Source organism: Vulpes vulpes, chromosome 11 (assembly GCF_048418805.1).
Source record: "Vulpes vulpes isolate BD-2025 chromosome 11, VulVul3, whole genome shotgun sequence".
Classification (NCBI taxonomy): Eukaryota; Metazoa; Chordata; class Mammalia; order Carnivora; family Canidae; genus Vulpes; species Vulpes vulpes.
In genome coordinates, this window is record NC_132790.1 from 22240362 (window position 1) to 22254696 (window position 14335).

A 14335-nucleotide genomic window follows, 5' to 3' on the forward strand; every position below is an offset into this window, starting at 1 on the left:
AATAACACCCAGTGCTCATCCCATCATGTGCCCCCCTCAGTGCCTACCACCCAGCCACCCCCACCCCCTGCCCACCTCCCCCTCCACCACCCCCAGCCCATCTCCCAGAGTTAGGAGTCTCCCATGTTCTGTCTCCCTCCTTGATATTTCCCCACTCATTTTTTCTTCTTTCCCCTTTATTCCCGTTCACTATTTTTTATATTCCCCAAATGAATGAGACCATATAATGTTTGTCCTTCTCCAACTGACTTATTTCACTCAGCATAATACCCTCCAGCTCCATCCACGTTGAGGCAAATGGTGGGTATTTGTTGTTTCTAATGGCTGAGTAATATTCCATTGTATACATAAACCAAAATCTTAAGCAGGCTTCATGCTGGGCATGGAGTGGGGCTCCATATCACAGCCCTGAGATCATGACATGAGGCAAAATTAAGAGTCAGGAACTTAACTGACTGAGCCATTGAGGTGGCCCTAATTCTAATGATTCTTGTGTTTGCTTTGTAACATTTCTGAACCTCAGGCTACTTATGTGTATCACGGTCTCTGTCGATATCATATAAATATTTAGTGGTTCAAACATAATACAAATATAAATAATTTAAGGAGTCTAAAAGTATTCTTGAATATTGGGATATGATTATAATTCATGAATCAATTTAAGGAATTATATAATGAAATGTCTTTCCTTTATGTAGAGATCTCCATTCATAGCCAAATTACTCTTGTGAAAGAATCATTGCATTATGAAGAATAGGTATAGATGGTTAAGTGACCAGGGCTTTAGTAACACACATATCCTGTGTTGTGACAGAAGGAAAATGTGACAGAAACTATAGATGGGTAAGATATTGAACCAGTGAAGTATCTGAAGGAACTGAATTTATTGTTTGTTTTAACTTTGCTTTGGCACTAGGAACTGCATGTGGTGATAGACCAGTGCTCAAATGTTGACCAAGCTAGTCACATGGCCATAGTAAGCAGACTGGGGAAGCAGCCACTATTCTGGGAAATCACCATCTACGTGAGCAGAGCCCTGAAACTAATATTTATGAAAGCTATTCTTGTGCCTCTGTGACTTCAGGAAAACCACTTCAGTCTCTAAGCCTCAGTCTCCTTATCTATAACATGCCTCTCTTTTGATGTCATTGGAGATATTTTACAAATATCTAATATTTTACAAATATTATCATTAAAATGTAAAAATTCAAACTGAAAGAGGACTGGGATTGGCACTTTCATACATTATTTAGTGTAATTATCTGTACCATACCATGAGATAGGGTTTTTTCACTTTGTACCTGAAATACATTAAAACTGAATGAGCAAAGAAGCAAAAACAAGAAAATTAGAAGAATGGCACCAGATTGCTGCAATTATAATGGACCACTGAATCACAGTGTGGGGATGTGGGGGGATACTAACTTCATTCTGAGACCATAAAGACAGTGAGACTGTGATTGCTGGTATTTTTCTTGATTCTGTCAGAAATGGCCTAAGGCCATGTCCACATACAGGAGCATTAGGAAAACAGTTGCGATTTCCAGTGACACCAAAAGAGAGTGTCCAGGATCAGCAAGACTGATGTGGCTCACAAATCAATTGCATCAGCGGAAAAAATGTTAACAATTCACTTAAGTAAAACTCTGGCCTGACTGCAGTACAAGTACACAAGTACACAAGAACTTACCCATGACTGACTAAATAAGGTAAATGTTATTTACCTTCAGATCCTTGTGGGATTCTGGTTCCCATTTAAACCAGTTTGAAGGCTTATTTATTTCCCTCTCTAATTGGTAACCACACTCACTACATATACAATGCTTTTGAAGTCATATCCATTCATATTTTATGAAATACCCATTCATATTTTATGATATGATTCAATTAGTCTTGTGGGTTTTTTCCATTGGAGATAGCTAACTCTATGCATTTATTGTCTAAGCTTTTTCTGACATTCCTTCTGAATGTTTCCATCAAGTGTCCATGTCAGAGGAAAATAAATGCTTAACATGGGTAGGTCAGGGGCTTGGAAAATATCCTTACTTAATGTCGTACACAAAAATAAATGGCAAGTAAACAATGAATCTAAACGTAAATAGAAACAAACCAACCTATCAAAATATTAGTAGAAAAGATAGGAGAATGTATTATAAATTTAGAGGAGGGAAGAGAATCCTGTGAATGACTCAAAATCCAGAATCAATAGGATAAATGATTGATTAAAAAACTACATAATAACCATAATCCACTTAAAAGGTTAAAAAGTAATACATTAAAAGAAGGTGGTGTGTGTGGCTAATTTTTCAAAACCATTTTCCAAACTGTATAATGTCTCTACAAAGCAATAAGAATTAAGAAAACACCTAACTTAGAAATGTAAGTTGCTGTCTTCTCAATATTGTGTATTTTTCTTCCTTCTAGGAGCCCACATTTTTACCGTAGGAAAATGGCTACATGGGACCGACTCATGACAGGCTCTAACTCCAGTACTGAACAGTCTGTTTTGTTTTACCTCACTGGGATTCCTGGCTATGAGAATATTAATCACTTTATTTCCATCCCTTTTTGTATGTGCTACCTGATTGGAGTAGTGGGCAACTGCACAATCCTTTACATCATCCGCACAGACAAGAGTCTCCACAAGCCCATGTACTACTTCCTGGCCATGCTGTCCCTTACGGACATGGGCATGTCCTTTTCTACCCTGCCCACAGTATTAAAAGTCTTCTGGTTTGATGCCAGGGAGATTGAGGTGAATGCTTGTGTGGCCCAAATGTATTTTATTCATACTTTTTCTCTGATGGAGTCAGCTGTGCTTCTAGCCATGGCTTTTGACAGGTATGTTGCCATTTGCCATCCTTTGAGATATTCCAGCAAACTCACCCCACAACGCATTATCTATATAGGGGTCTTCATTATATTCAGATGCTCCATTGTCCTCCCTGTTGTTCTTGTTCGTATTCCTACATTTTCCTTCTGTCATTCCCATATCCTCTACCACTCTTTCTGCTTGCATCAAGAAGTCATCCATTTGGCCTGTGCTGATATCTCATTCAACATTTTATATGGCTTGTTTGTTGTTGCATTTTATTGGGGTGTAGATTCTCTAGGAATTTTGTTATCTTATGCTTTCATCTTCCATTCTGTGCTAGGCATTGCATCCCAGGGAGGGAAGCTCAAAGCTCTCAACACGTGTGCTTCCCACATTTGTGCTGTGCTCATTCTATATGTGCCCATGATAGGGCTATCCTTGGTGCATCGTTTCGCAAAACACTCCTCCCCCATTGTCCATATAACCATGGCTAATATTTACCTGCTAGTTCCACCAGTACTTAATCCAATTATTTATAGCATCAAGACAAAGCAGATTCGTCAAGGTTTTCTAAGGATATTAGCACCCAAAAAGGTTGGGCTTTCTCACACTTAGAAGGGATGAGATTCTCTCTAATTTTGACCTTTGCATCCATGACCTTCATTCTGAAGATTACCAGTTTAGAATTTCTTGGACACATTTGATGCATCTTGAGTATGTTATAGTTAATAAATTTTACATTTATCTATAAGAAAAATATTGTAATTTTTTCTATCATTACTTTCTAGCTTTAAAGTATCTCAAAATCCTGGTACAAAGAGGTTTAGAAAGAGGAAATTCATTTTACCCAAAACATCTGTGGAGATTTTTTTTGCTCAGGTTTCAAGAGAAGCCAAATTTTCCATGTTAAAAATAAGACTTTTTTAGCTATACAAAGTTGACAGAGGTAATATATAGCAGACTGGGCACCAGCAACTAGAGGTACATTTTCTTTCCAGTGAAGCAAAGTAGACCTTATTCTCACAGACTTTGAGCCAAATCATAATAAAATAGCTGTTTCAGTTTAGATATAGAATAAATAATAAGATTGCATTTCTTTGTTTCCTTTACTTCTGTTGAAATCAGTATCCGAAAAAGCTTGGGTGATGAATGCATTGGGTTAATTTTCACCAGACTAATCAACACTTCACACTCACAGGGCTGTATACTCACCCTGAAAGGCAGTAAAAAATATATAAATATACCCCTTGGTCAGTGTACACTCCTATGAGGAAAAATGTCTTAAGAACTTTAAACAAAATAGGAAGGAAGAGAGATGCCAAAAACTGCAGTAGACTCTTGCTATCTCACCTAATTCTGTAAGAAATAAGAGGAAACAAATTTCCAATATTGAAAATTAAAGTGTACACTCCAATGGAAGAATAGAAATGTAGATGAGCAATAAGAAAGAGCATTCAAAGAGAATCTGTACTAATTATTTTTCATTCTAGTACCATAGGGACAATGAGGCTCTGATTGCTGGTATTTTCTTCCATCTGTCATCTGCTTTTATCTTTTCTCAGTGCTAGCTTTCTCTAACTGATGTATATAAGAAAAATAAATATGCAATGATTTATCTGAAGTTTTCTCTCTTATACTTGAACAACTGGCTTCTCTGAGGTTTTGAAAAAAATATTTTGTACATGATTAACCAAAAAACGAATATTAAGTTTCTTGTAAAAAACAATGAAGAAAAGTATTACACATATTAAAATTTCAACATGTAATAAGCTTCCAGATAATGATAGTCATGGTGATAAACACAAGAGATGGAAAGTGACAGAGATGTATACATGTATATGAGGTAGACATTTCTTCTTTGGATTTACTAAGGAATTGTTAGGAAAGAGATGCCACACTCAAACTGGTTAATTTCAAGAATTCGATGAAGGGGTCAGGAGTCAATGAAATATGTAGGCAAGATTAAGGAAAATGAAGAAGGTTTATATTTATATTTTTATCTGTATCTATGTATTTATAGTATTCCAGATGAATAGTTTGCTACCATCACTAGTCTCAATGTGACAAAGGAAAAAAGAATTTACCTGAACTCAGAAAAAGTATCTTGTGGAAAGGACATTTGACATGCACTTATCCTTTTTATAGAGAGATGCAGCCATTATGGGGAGTTGGTGGGAACCCAGGAGAGTAAACACCTCAACTGTATGTTCTTCTGTATTCCTGTTTCCAGCTCCCATCATTAACCAAGTCAAACCAGAAGCCAGAGAATGAAAGAAGTCATTCACGCAATCCATTATGGTCAGGACACAAAGTAGGATAGATCTGGGAAATAGACTAAACATGCCCTTCTCACAGAAACTACTCTGGCTTTCATTTTTATATCCTCTCTAAGGCTGGTGATGTAGGTAGTGCTCTATCCATAGCTCTAAATGTGGATATCTGCCCATCACATTCTCCCCATCATAGTGAACTTACAACCTAAGGTTGTCAAAGATGTTGGAAGTGGGAAGTAAAATTGTTTTCTCATTTCTTTCCATTGTATACCCGTGGAATATAGAGACCATATGGCAAGAGTATGAATGCACTGACTAATGAAAACCCTTTAATTTGGATTCTTGATTATATCAAACTTATATGATAGCAAAGTGATTTAAATTAATATTAAAGAAATGAAAATATAAGAGAATTAAGAGGTATCCAGTGCCAGGGAAGGCATTAAGTCCAGGTCATTTGTCTGGCAATTCCTTAAGACATTTGAAGATAGAAATGTGAGGGTTTTCCTATTGTTAAGGTATAAATAATCTCACATTTTTGTACACTATCAGTGGATGGAAGATTTCTTGAGTAATTGAGTACATTTTCTATAGGAGGACTATTACTTACACTGAGGAGACCAACTTCTGGAAAAGCAGGTTCTCAATTGAAAGTGTTAAATATAGGCGTGCCTGAAGATTAGTAAATTGTGATATTTGTGCACTAGACAACTTTTGAGTTCAGTGAACACACAACAAAGTTGTTAGGTATTATCTTTCTTTCTTTCTATTTTTTATTGTTTTTTAAAGATTTTATTTACTTATTCATGAGAGACACACAGAGAGAGGTAGAGACATAGGCATAGGGAAAAGCAGGCTCCTCACAGGGAACCTGATACGGGATTCAATCCCAGGACCCCAGGATCACAACCTGAACCAAAGGCAGATCCTCAACCACTGAGCCACCCAGGTCCCCTTCTTTTTTATTTTTTAATTTAAATTTCATTTAGTTAACATACAGTGCAATATTGGTTTCTGGAGTAGAATTCAGTGATTCATCACTTACATACAACACTCAGTGCTCCTAACAAGTGCCCTCCCCTCTTTAATACCCATCACCCACCTAGCCCATCCTCCACCCACCTCCCTCCATCAACCCTCAGTTTGTTTTCCATGGTTAAAAATTTCTTATGGCTTGTTTCCCTCTCCCTCCATTTTTTTCTTTTCCCCCTTCCTATATGTTCATCTGTTTTCTTTTCTAAATACCACACAAGAGTGAAGATCATATGATATTTGTTTTTCCCTGACTGATGTATTTCACTTAGCATAATATACTAGCTCCATCCATATTGTTGCAAATGGCTAGTTAATTCTTGTTGATGGATGAATAATACTACATTTTGTGTGTGTGTGTGTGTGTGTGTGTGTGTGTGCGTAGCTCATCTTTATCCATTCACCAGTTGATGGACATTTGGGCTCTCTCCATTGTTTGGGTATTGTTGATAATGCTGCTGCAACCATCAGGGTGAATGTATCCCTTTGAATCTGTATTTTTGTATTCTTTGGGTAAATACCTACTAGGGCAATTGCTAGATCTTACGGTTGTTCTATTTTTAACTTTTTGAGGAGCCTCCAAACTGTTCTCCAAGGTGGCTGCACCAGTTTGCATTCTCACTAATAGTGCAAGAGGGTTCTCCTTTCTCTGCATCCTCGCCAATACCTGTTGTTCCTTGTGTAATTAATTTTAGCCATTCTAACAGGTGTGAGGTGGTATCTCATGGTGCTTTTGATTTGTATTTCCCTGATGATGAGTGAGGTTGAGCATCTTTTCATGTGTCTGGCCACATGATTAGTTGACTCTATAGTTGTGGGGCCATTTCTGGGTTCTCTATTCTGTTCCATTGATTTATGTGTCTGTCTTTGTGCCAGTACTATGCTGTCTTGATCACTACAGGTTTGTAATATAACTTGAAATCCAGAATCATGATGCCTTCAGTTTTGTTTTTCCTTTTTCAGAGGTGCTTTAGCTATTTGGGGTCTTTTGTGATTCATACAAATTTTACGATTGTTTGTTCCAACTTTGTGAAAAATACTAGTGGTACTTTGATAGGGACTGTATTAAATGTGTAGATTGCTTTTAGGTAGTATAGACAATGATGAGAGTAGACATCTTTGTCTTTCTCCTGAATGTAGGACAAAGGTTCTCAGTATTTGCCCACTGATGATGAGAATAGCTGTGGAATTTTCATATATGGTCTTTATGATGTTCAGGTATGTTCCATCTATCCCTACTTTGTCAAGGGTTTTTATCAAGAAAGGATGCAGTATTTTATCACATGCTTCTTCTGCAATTTTGACAGGATCATATGGCTCTTAGGTTTTATTTTATTAATGTGGTATATCATGTTGATTGATTTGTGAATATTGAACCACCCGTGCAGGCAGGAATAAATCCCACTCGATAGTGGTTAATAATTCCTTTAATGCACACTTGAATTTTATTTGCAGTATTTTACTGAATTTTTGCATCCATTCTCATCAGGGATATTGGCCGATAATTCTCCTTTTCAGTGGGGTCTTTGGTTTAGGAATCAAAGTAATGCTGGCTCCACAAATTGTATTTGGAAGTTTTCCTTCCATTTCTACTTTTTGAAACACTTTGAGGAGAAGAGCTAATAACTCTTCTTTAAATGTCTGATAGAATCCGTGGGAATCCATCCCAAACCAGACTTTTGTTTGTTTGGAGATGTTAGGCATTATAATTAGATCAATGTTGTCAAAATCAACACCAGAGTTGATATTCATAGGGGACCACATTTTAAAGTAGTTCCTGTACTAACCAGAAATGACACTATACTTGAAATTCCCATCCCAATTAGAGATTTTGAGTATTCATTAGTGTACATGCCACCCTGCTGCATAGTTCAATCACCAATAGACATTGAAAAGTCAGTATTGTTGACAAAGTAAGAGTTTTATAACTTGAGTAAAAAATTCTATTTTTAGTCATATTAAACATATTATCTGTTTCATCAGGGAGAAATCTATGGCATAGTGAAAATAGTACCACCATAGCCAATCAGATCTGAGTGATGATGTTGGTTTTATTGTTTGGTATGTGGTTCTTGAAATGCATTTTATTTTTTTAGCAGATTTAAGTTCACAGGAAAATTGAGTGACAGAAACATGAATTTTCAAAAACCCCTGTTGTATGATTTTAAGAGAGGCAGACACATAACTGAATCTTATTTTTATCTAGTGTCTAATAATAGAGCTTAACTGGAGTCATTTCCAGCTCTAAGGGCACAGATTTATGTCCCTCTCCAATGTAAGTCTTTATAAATCCCCTCCACGCTACAACATATCCAAAATTCTTTACTGCCCTATCATATTCTGGATACAAAGTAGTATTTCATATCACTTTGCACTAACTCATTGGTTCCACACATTGAGGCAATAAGCATTAGAGAATCTCAATAGCCTTCTTGGCCCTGTATTCCCAAACTGTGACACCCGGATGTAGCCTAAATAGTGGAGAAAGCCCAAACTGACAAACAGTGTCAGTGGCACTGACAGGGTTACACACACTGTCCTGCATTTATCCTGGGGCCTCATATCTGAAAGGACTGGGGGAAGACTTATGAACTGATCCTTCTTGCTCAGAGAATTAGAATGGTCTCCAGTGGCCAGAGGAACTAGCCTACCAGGTAGGTGAGGACTGGAGACAATAAAGGTGGGCGTAAGAGGAAAACACAGAGGGGGACGTGAGACACAACAGGGAGGAGAGTGGACACTCAAAAGCGTGAGAAGGACCAGGAGAATGTTCAAGAAGGGAAGGGTTATCAGGTCATCATAGAACATGATTTTCACCAAAATGCCTTCATGCTCATTCCTATAGCTTTCAAGCCAGATTCGGTCAGACTTTTCAGATTGGACTTGCCAAGGATACCCCAGATCTCTATGGTGGGTGGTCTGTGTGTCCATGGGCAGGATGTGATGCTTCCAGGGGTGAAGGATTATTTTTGTGACATGACAGAATGGGGATTCCAGAATGTGATTGGGACTGTATCAGATAACCTTCAAAGTCCCTTAGAATCCCAAGTATCAGTGGTTTCCAATATGACATAGTTATGACTCAGGAGTCTAAACCTCAAATTATAACTCCTTCCGATTTTTGAGTTTATCGACTACATCTTCAAACTGCAACCTCCTATTCTGAGGAATGGTAGAAGACCTCATGAGGCCATGTGAATGAATTTGAAAAGAATCAGAAGCAATAGGTATTGAGCAGTCAAAATGCACCAATGCCACATTATGAGGAGTTGTGGAATAATAGGCAGAGCAGATCCTAGTGAATCTGTGGAACATAGTGAATATATGTTGTGGCAACTTCAGAACACTGACATGGCTGCTCGGATTCCAGGCTCGTGATAGTCCCCAAAGATCTCATTCCTTTATTTGCACAGACTTCCCATTTTATCCTGGGCTCTACCTTTATTTTCCTTCCCAAATTGGTAAGGAACAGAATGAAAACGATGTAAGTATAGTGATTGAAATTACCAGAAGAATTTGGAGGTAAAGGACATGAAGCAATTTATACCTATATCTATACTGAATTTTCACTGGAAGAAACAGAGATGAACCTCATATCCCTCACTTCCAATCCCTCAGCTGACCTAGATCACTTTTGTAAGATGCCCACTCAGGGTGTTTCCTCTCTGGAGGGATACTCCACAGTCTCCTCATATCTTCCTACCTCCCATTACACTTCCAAGAAATATTGTTATTGTCATTGCTGACATCACGGTTATCAGTATTTTTTTAATGGTCACTATATGTAAGGTGCCGTGCTAATTATTTTACCCACATGATCTCCTTTAATTATAAGCACAAACTTGTCAAGTTGTTTTTATCTACAGTTTACAGATGAGGCTCCTTTGATTCCAGAGGGAAATAAGCCATTTGCCCAACCCAAACGTGAGCAAGCATTGGGACCAGAATATTACTGAGGTGGATGTGCTTGTGGAAGCAGAGAAAGAGTCTGAACAAGGTGGATGGAGGGCAGTTGCCCCCTCAAACCTCAATAGAAAGTCATGGAAATGATAAAGCTGCTTCAGCCTGGCCTCCAGATCAGGTATATTCCAGTTCTCCATTAAACCTCAGGTTCACCCCTTCTTGGCAGAGGGAAAGAGACCCCATAAAGTGACAGAAATAGTGTGAACTGACCAGCAGTGAGGTAAACGAAAGGCAGATTTCCTATTGGATTAGGGATGACATCTTGGAAGATAATCAGGGAAGAGAAGGAATCATATTGGAAAATTTGAGCTTGGAAGGTAATAAGTGCAAGGGTGGACAGGAGGGTGAGGGAGATAAGCCCACGGCCAGAGAAGCAAGACTTGGTGATAGAAGAAAATAGCAGGAGATCCCACAATGTGTGGGCAGGATTTAATTGTAATATAAGTAGTCAGAAAGACTGGATTTATGATCTCTGGCATTTATTTATTATTTATTTATTTATTTATTTATTTATTTATTTAATTTCTTTATTACATGTCTTCTGTTGCATAGAAAACTATGATTATTAATCATTCCAGCCACATATCTGCCACAGTCAGAGTTTGTGCATGGAACTAGACAAGACTGAAGGGGATCTGAATCTCACAAAGTCCAAGGCAGACTTTCCAAGACAGGAAGATGCCAGATTATTTATTAGCAGTGGGAAGTAAGCTGTCTCCTGGATTGCAAATTCTCAAAACAGCATTTTGGTGAGCAGGGATTCTTGGCAAGTGATGGGCAAGTGGGATTTTGAGAGGTGGCTCATCTGTTGTACTTCAGAGATGTTGTTCTTGACCACAGAAGGGGTACGAGACTCTATTGGTGGGAAATATGTTTTCTCATTTGTTCTGAGTAGGAAAGACTTTGCATCCAGGTCAGATGCTTTTTCTGAGCATCATACTTTCTAGTTATCTTGTTTTCTCTAGTTTTTGCTTTGAAGCATGAATTTCTGCTCTATCTTTCCTTATAGCACCTAATTTATTTAGTTACTCATTTTTATAGAAGGTACCACTCTCAAATTGATGGATTAGATCTGACCTTTAAGAAAGAAGGTTCTGAAACTTTAAAGTCAGAAGCAACTATACTTTGCTAAAATTATATATTTTATTACAATAAGAACATTACACATCAAATGACACAGTTCATTATTATAATTCTTAAAATTCTAAATTATTGCAAGGAAGTGTATTTTAACCTATATTTAGCTTGTGGTGATGCTGGTCCAAGACCAGGCCTGTGGCGACATTTACATAATTTTGGATATGTTGGTAAGAGCTGCCTATGTTAATAAGCTGACTCATCCTTGTCTGAGGCGGACATTTGACGGGATGAATTCTTTTTTTTAATTGGAATTCAATTTGCCAACATATGGCATAACACCCAGTGCTCATCCTATCAAGTGCCCCCCTCAGTGCCCGTCACTCGGTCACCCCCACCCCCTGCCCACCTCCCTTTCCACCACCCCTTGTTCATTTCCCAGAGTTAGGGAATGTTCTGTCTTCCTTTCTGATATTTCCCACTCATTTTTTTCTCCTTTCCCCTTTATTCCCTTTCACTATTTTTTGTATTCCCCAAATGAATGAGACCATATAATGTTTGTCCTTCTCCTAGTGTTCACGTCTTTTGCCCATTTCAAGAGAGAAAGAAGCTAAAGCTAACAAAGCTCAGTAGCCCTTGCCAAGAAAATTCTGGAAGGAATTATAAAGTGAAAGATCTAATCTGGAACTATTTGTGTGCGTGCTGTTCTGAGTGGTGTCTTTAGAAGAAGATTGTCTGTATTTAGACAGAATGTCAATGGATCTGCATCCAGGAGGCAGGAAGAAATATCCTTGTGGTCATAAAGTGGATATTTCACTTACCTGACAATGCACAGCAATGCAACGTAGACAGACAGAGCAAAAATGTGAGGATGCATGGAAGAGTGCAAACAAGAACATGTCACTTGTTTTGTGTTGTTTTCCTGACTCAGATGCTGATCTCATGATTGCCCTCCCCACTGGCTTGGGATCCTGAATTTGGATTGTTAGCTGCACAGCGAGCTCCATGGCAACCTTAAACTCCAGTAATAGCCTGTCCTCCACATTCTATCTCACAGGTATCCCTGGCTATGAGGAATTTCACCACTGGATATCCATTCCATTCTGCCTCCTCTACCTTGTTGGAATAATGGGTAACTGCACCATCCTGCATATTGTTCGGACAGACCCCAGGCTCCATGAGCCCATGTACTACTTCCTGGCCATGCTTTCCCTCACTGACATGGGCATGTCCATGCCCACAATGATATCACTCTTCAGGGTGTTGTGGTCCATTTCCCGGGAAATCCAGTTCAATATCTGCGTGGTCCAAATGTTTTTAATTCACACTTTCTCCTTCACTGAATCATCTGTGCTCTTGGCCATGGCCTTTGACCGCTATGTGGCTATCTGCCACCCTCTACGATATGCTACCATTCTCACCCCAAGACTTATCATTAAAATTGGACTTGCAGCCCTGCTTAGGAGTGCCTTTGCCATAATTCCACTTCTGGCCAGGTTGGCCTTCTTTCCTTTCTGCCACTCCCACATTCTTTCTCATTCCTATTGTCTGCACCAGGACATGATTCGTCTTGCCTGTGCTGACACCATGTTTAATGTTATATACGGGTTGGTTCTTATTAGTGTGCTATGGGGCATGGACTCTCTGGGTATTTTTGTGTCTTATATGAACATTCTGCACTCAATATTAAGAATCGCATCACGTGAGGGGAGGCTTAAGGCCCTCAACACATGTGCATCCCACATCTGTGTTGTACTCATCCTATATGTGCCGATGATTGGGCTCTCTATTGTCCATCGTTTTGCCAAACACTCCTCTCCCCTCATCCACATCTTCATGGCTCACATCTACTTATTGGTTCCACCCGTGCTTAATCCAATCATCTATAGTGTGAAGACCAAACAGATCCGCCAAGGCGTTCTCCACCTACTTTTCCCCACAAAAATCAGTTCTACTATGATGTAGGCATGTCCTCAAGACAATAATAGCAGCAATCTAAATGATGTAAACACATACTGATTTGTCTGCTCTAGGTTTGTAGGCATCATATTTGCCAACAAAAGAGTAAAGAACAGAATTGGAGGCAACAGAGCATCTCAAGAAGTTCCTAAGGAGACAGTGGTATCTCCTGGCACTATACAGCTTGAATTAACATGTATTTTATACATTCCCTGTAAATATAAACACATTAGATTGGAGTGGGGTAGATATCATTTCCATCTATTCCCTCCCATTTGTATCCCCAACCCTTTCCAGTCATTTATCCATTAAGTTTTCCTTAAATATAATAATTCCACATTTCTTTGCTTCTGATACACTTATTTGTCTGGAATTTTTTTTATTGCCTTCTTGCTATAGCAATGGGTTTGTCTATTTGCTTAGTCTTTCTTAAAATGGGGAAAATCTTATCTTGGCATTAGAATATTGTAGGCTCAAAGCAATAGTTATCAATCTTCATGTTGCATCAGAAACATCTTTTAAATGTTTATACACATGTTCTGACCTTTCTGAGGATATTTACTTTTTTCTGGAATAGAATGTGCTATTGCTGGTGTATACAGCAACAAGGCAAGTAATTATATTTTCACAGCATATTTTTGAAAGATACAAATTAGGCAGATGTATCTAGTTCTGGTTTTCCTGGTCTTACCTGGGGGAACAAATGGTTTGGTTTTATTTAGAATCCTTGATACTTCCACTTCCATAGATCTATTTCCCTCATCAAATGCCCCTGCCTGAGTTGGTACTGCAATTAATGTTTTATTCCAAGATGATTTAGCACAGATTCCCATGTTCTTTATACAATTTGTAGAGGAGAATAAGAGAAAGATGATGGTGACCACTATTGGATTACTCAAATTTAAATTACAATTCATGTGGAATTCCAGTAATGTTCTTTCCTTTGATCTTTCCTATTACTATATAATCCCAATTCCAAGACAACAGCTTCCAGTGGTCAAGTAATAACATGTCATGTGTATGGATACAAGACTTTAATTAAGAGAAAAGTTTATGTAACTGTGTCATTACTATCCATGATTTTTGGTGGCAGTTATACATAATAAGTTTAAAGAAATATACACATTATCAATTAAAGGAATCTATGTATATATTGTTAATAGAGGGGAAAACAAAAATTGATTCATTAAATGTTGATGAGCCAGAGAAGTGAGAC

The 14335-nt window shown here is 38.2% G+C and overlaps 2 protein-coding genes across 2 annotated transcripts; both read left to right on the top strand.

Annotated features, from left to right (window-relative positions):
• Nucleotides 1-2470: 2470 nt before the first annotated feature.
• Nucleotides 2471-10076, top strand: LOC112912418 (olfactory receptor 51G1-like). The gene is made up of 3 exons (XM_025989120.2): nt 2471-3409; nt 7261-7338; nt 9987-10076. The coding sequence occupies exons 1-3, from the start codon at nt 2471-2473 to the stop codon at nt 10074-10076; spliced, it is 1107 nt and encodes a 368-aa protein (XP_025844905.2).
• Nucleotides 10077-12165: 2089 nt separating this feature from the next.
• Nucleotides 12166-13125, top strand: LOC140594516 (olfactory receptor 51L1-like). Its single transcript, XM_072727452.1, has one exon. It carries the CDS (start codon nt 12166-12168, stop codon nt 13123-13125), a length of 960 nt encoding a protein of 319 aa, XP_072583553.1.
• The last annotated feature ends 1210 nt before the right edge of the window (nt 13126-14335 follow it).

Bases quoted from the DNA above. Each gene is read 5' to 3' on its own strand.
- LOC112912418 (XM_025989120.2), top strand. From the start codon at position 2,471: ATGACAGGCTCTAACTCCAGTACTGAACAGTCTGTTTTGTTTTACCTC. The intron at 3,410-7,260 runs GTTGGGCTTTCT...TCCTGAATGTAG, and splicing joins GGATATTAGCACCCAAAAAG to GACAAAGGTTCTCAGTATTT. The intron at 7,339-9,986 runs GTATGTTCCATC...TTTTATCTACAG, and splicing joins ATGGTCTTTATGATGTTCAG to TTTACAGATGAGGCTCCTTT.
- LOC140594516 (XM_072727452.1), top strand. From the start codon at position 12,166: ATGGCAACCTTAAACTCCAGTAATAGCCTGTCCTCCACATTCTATCTC.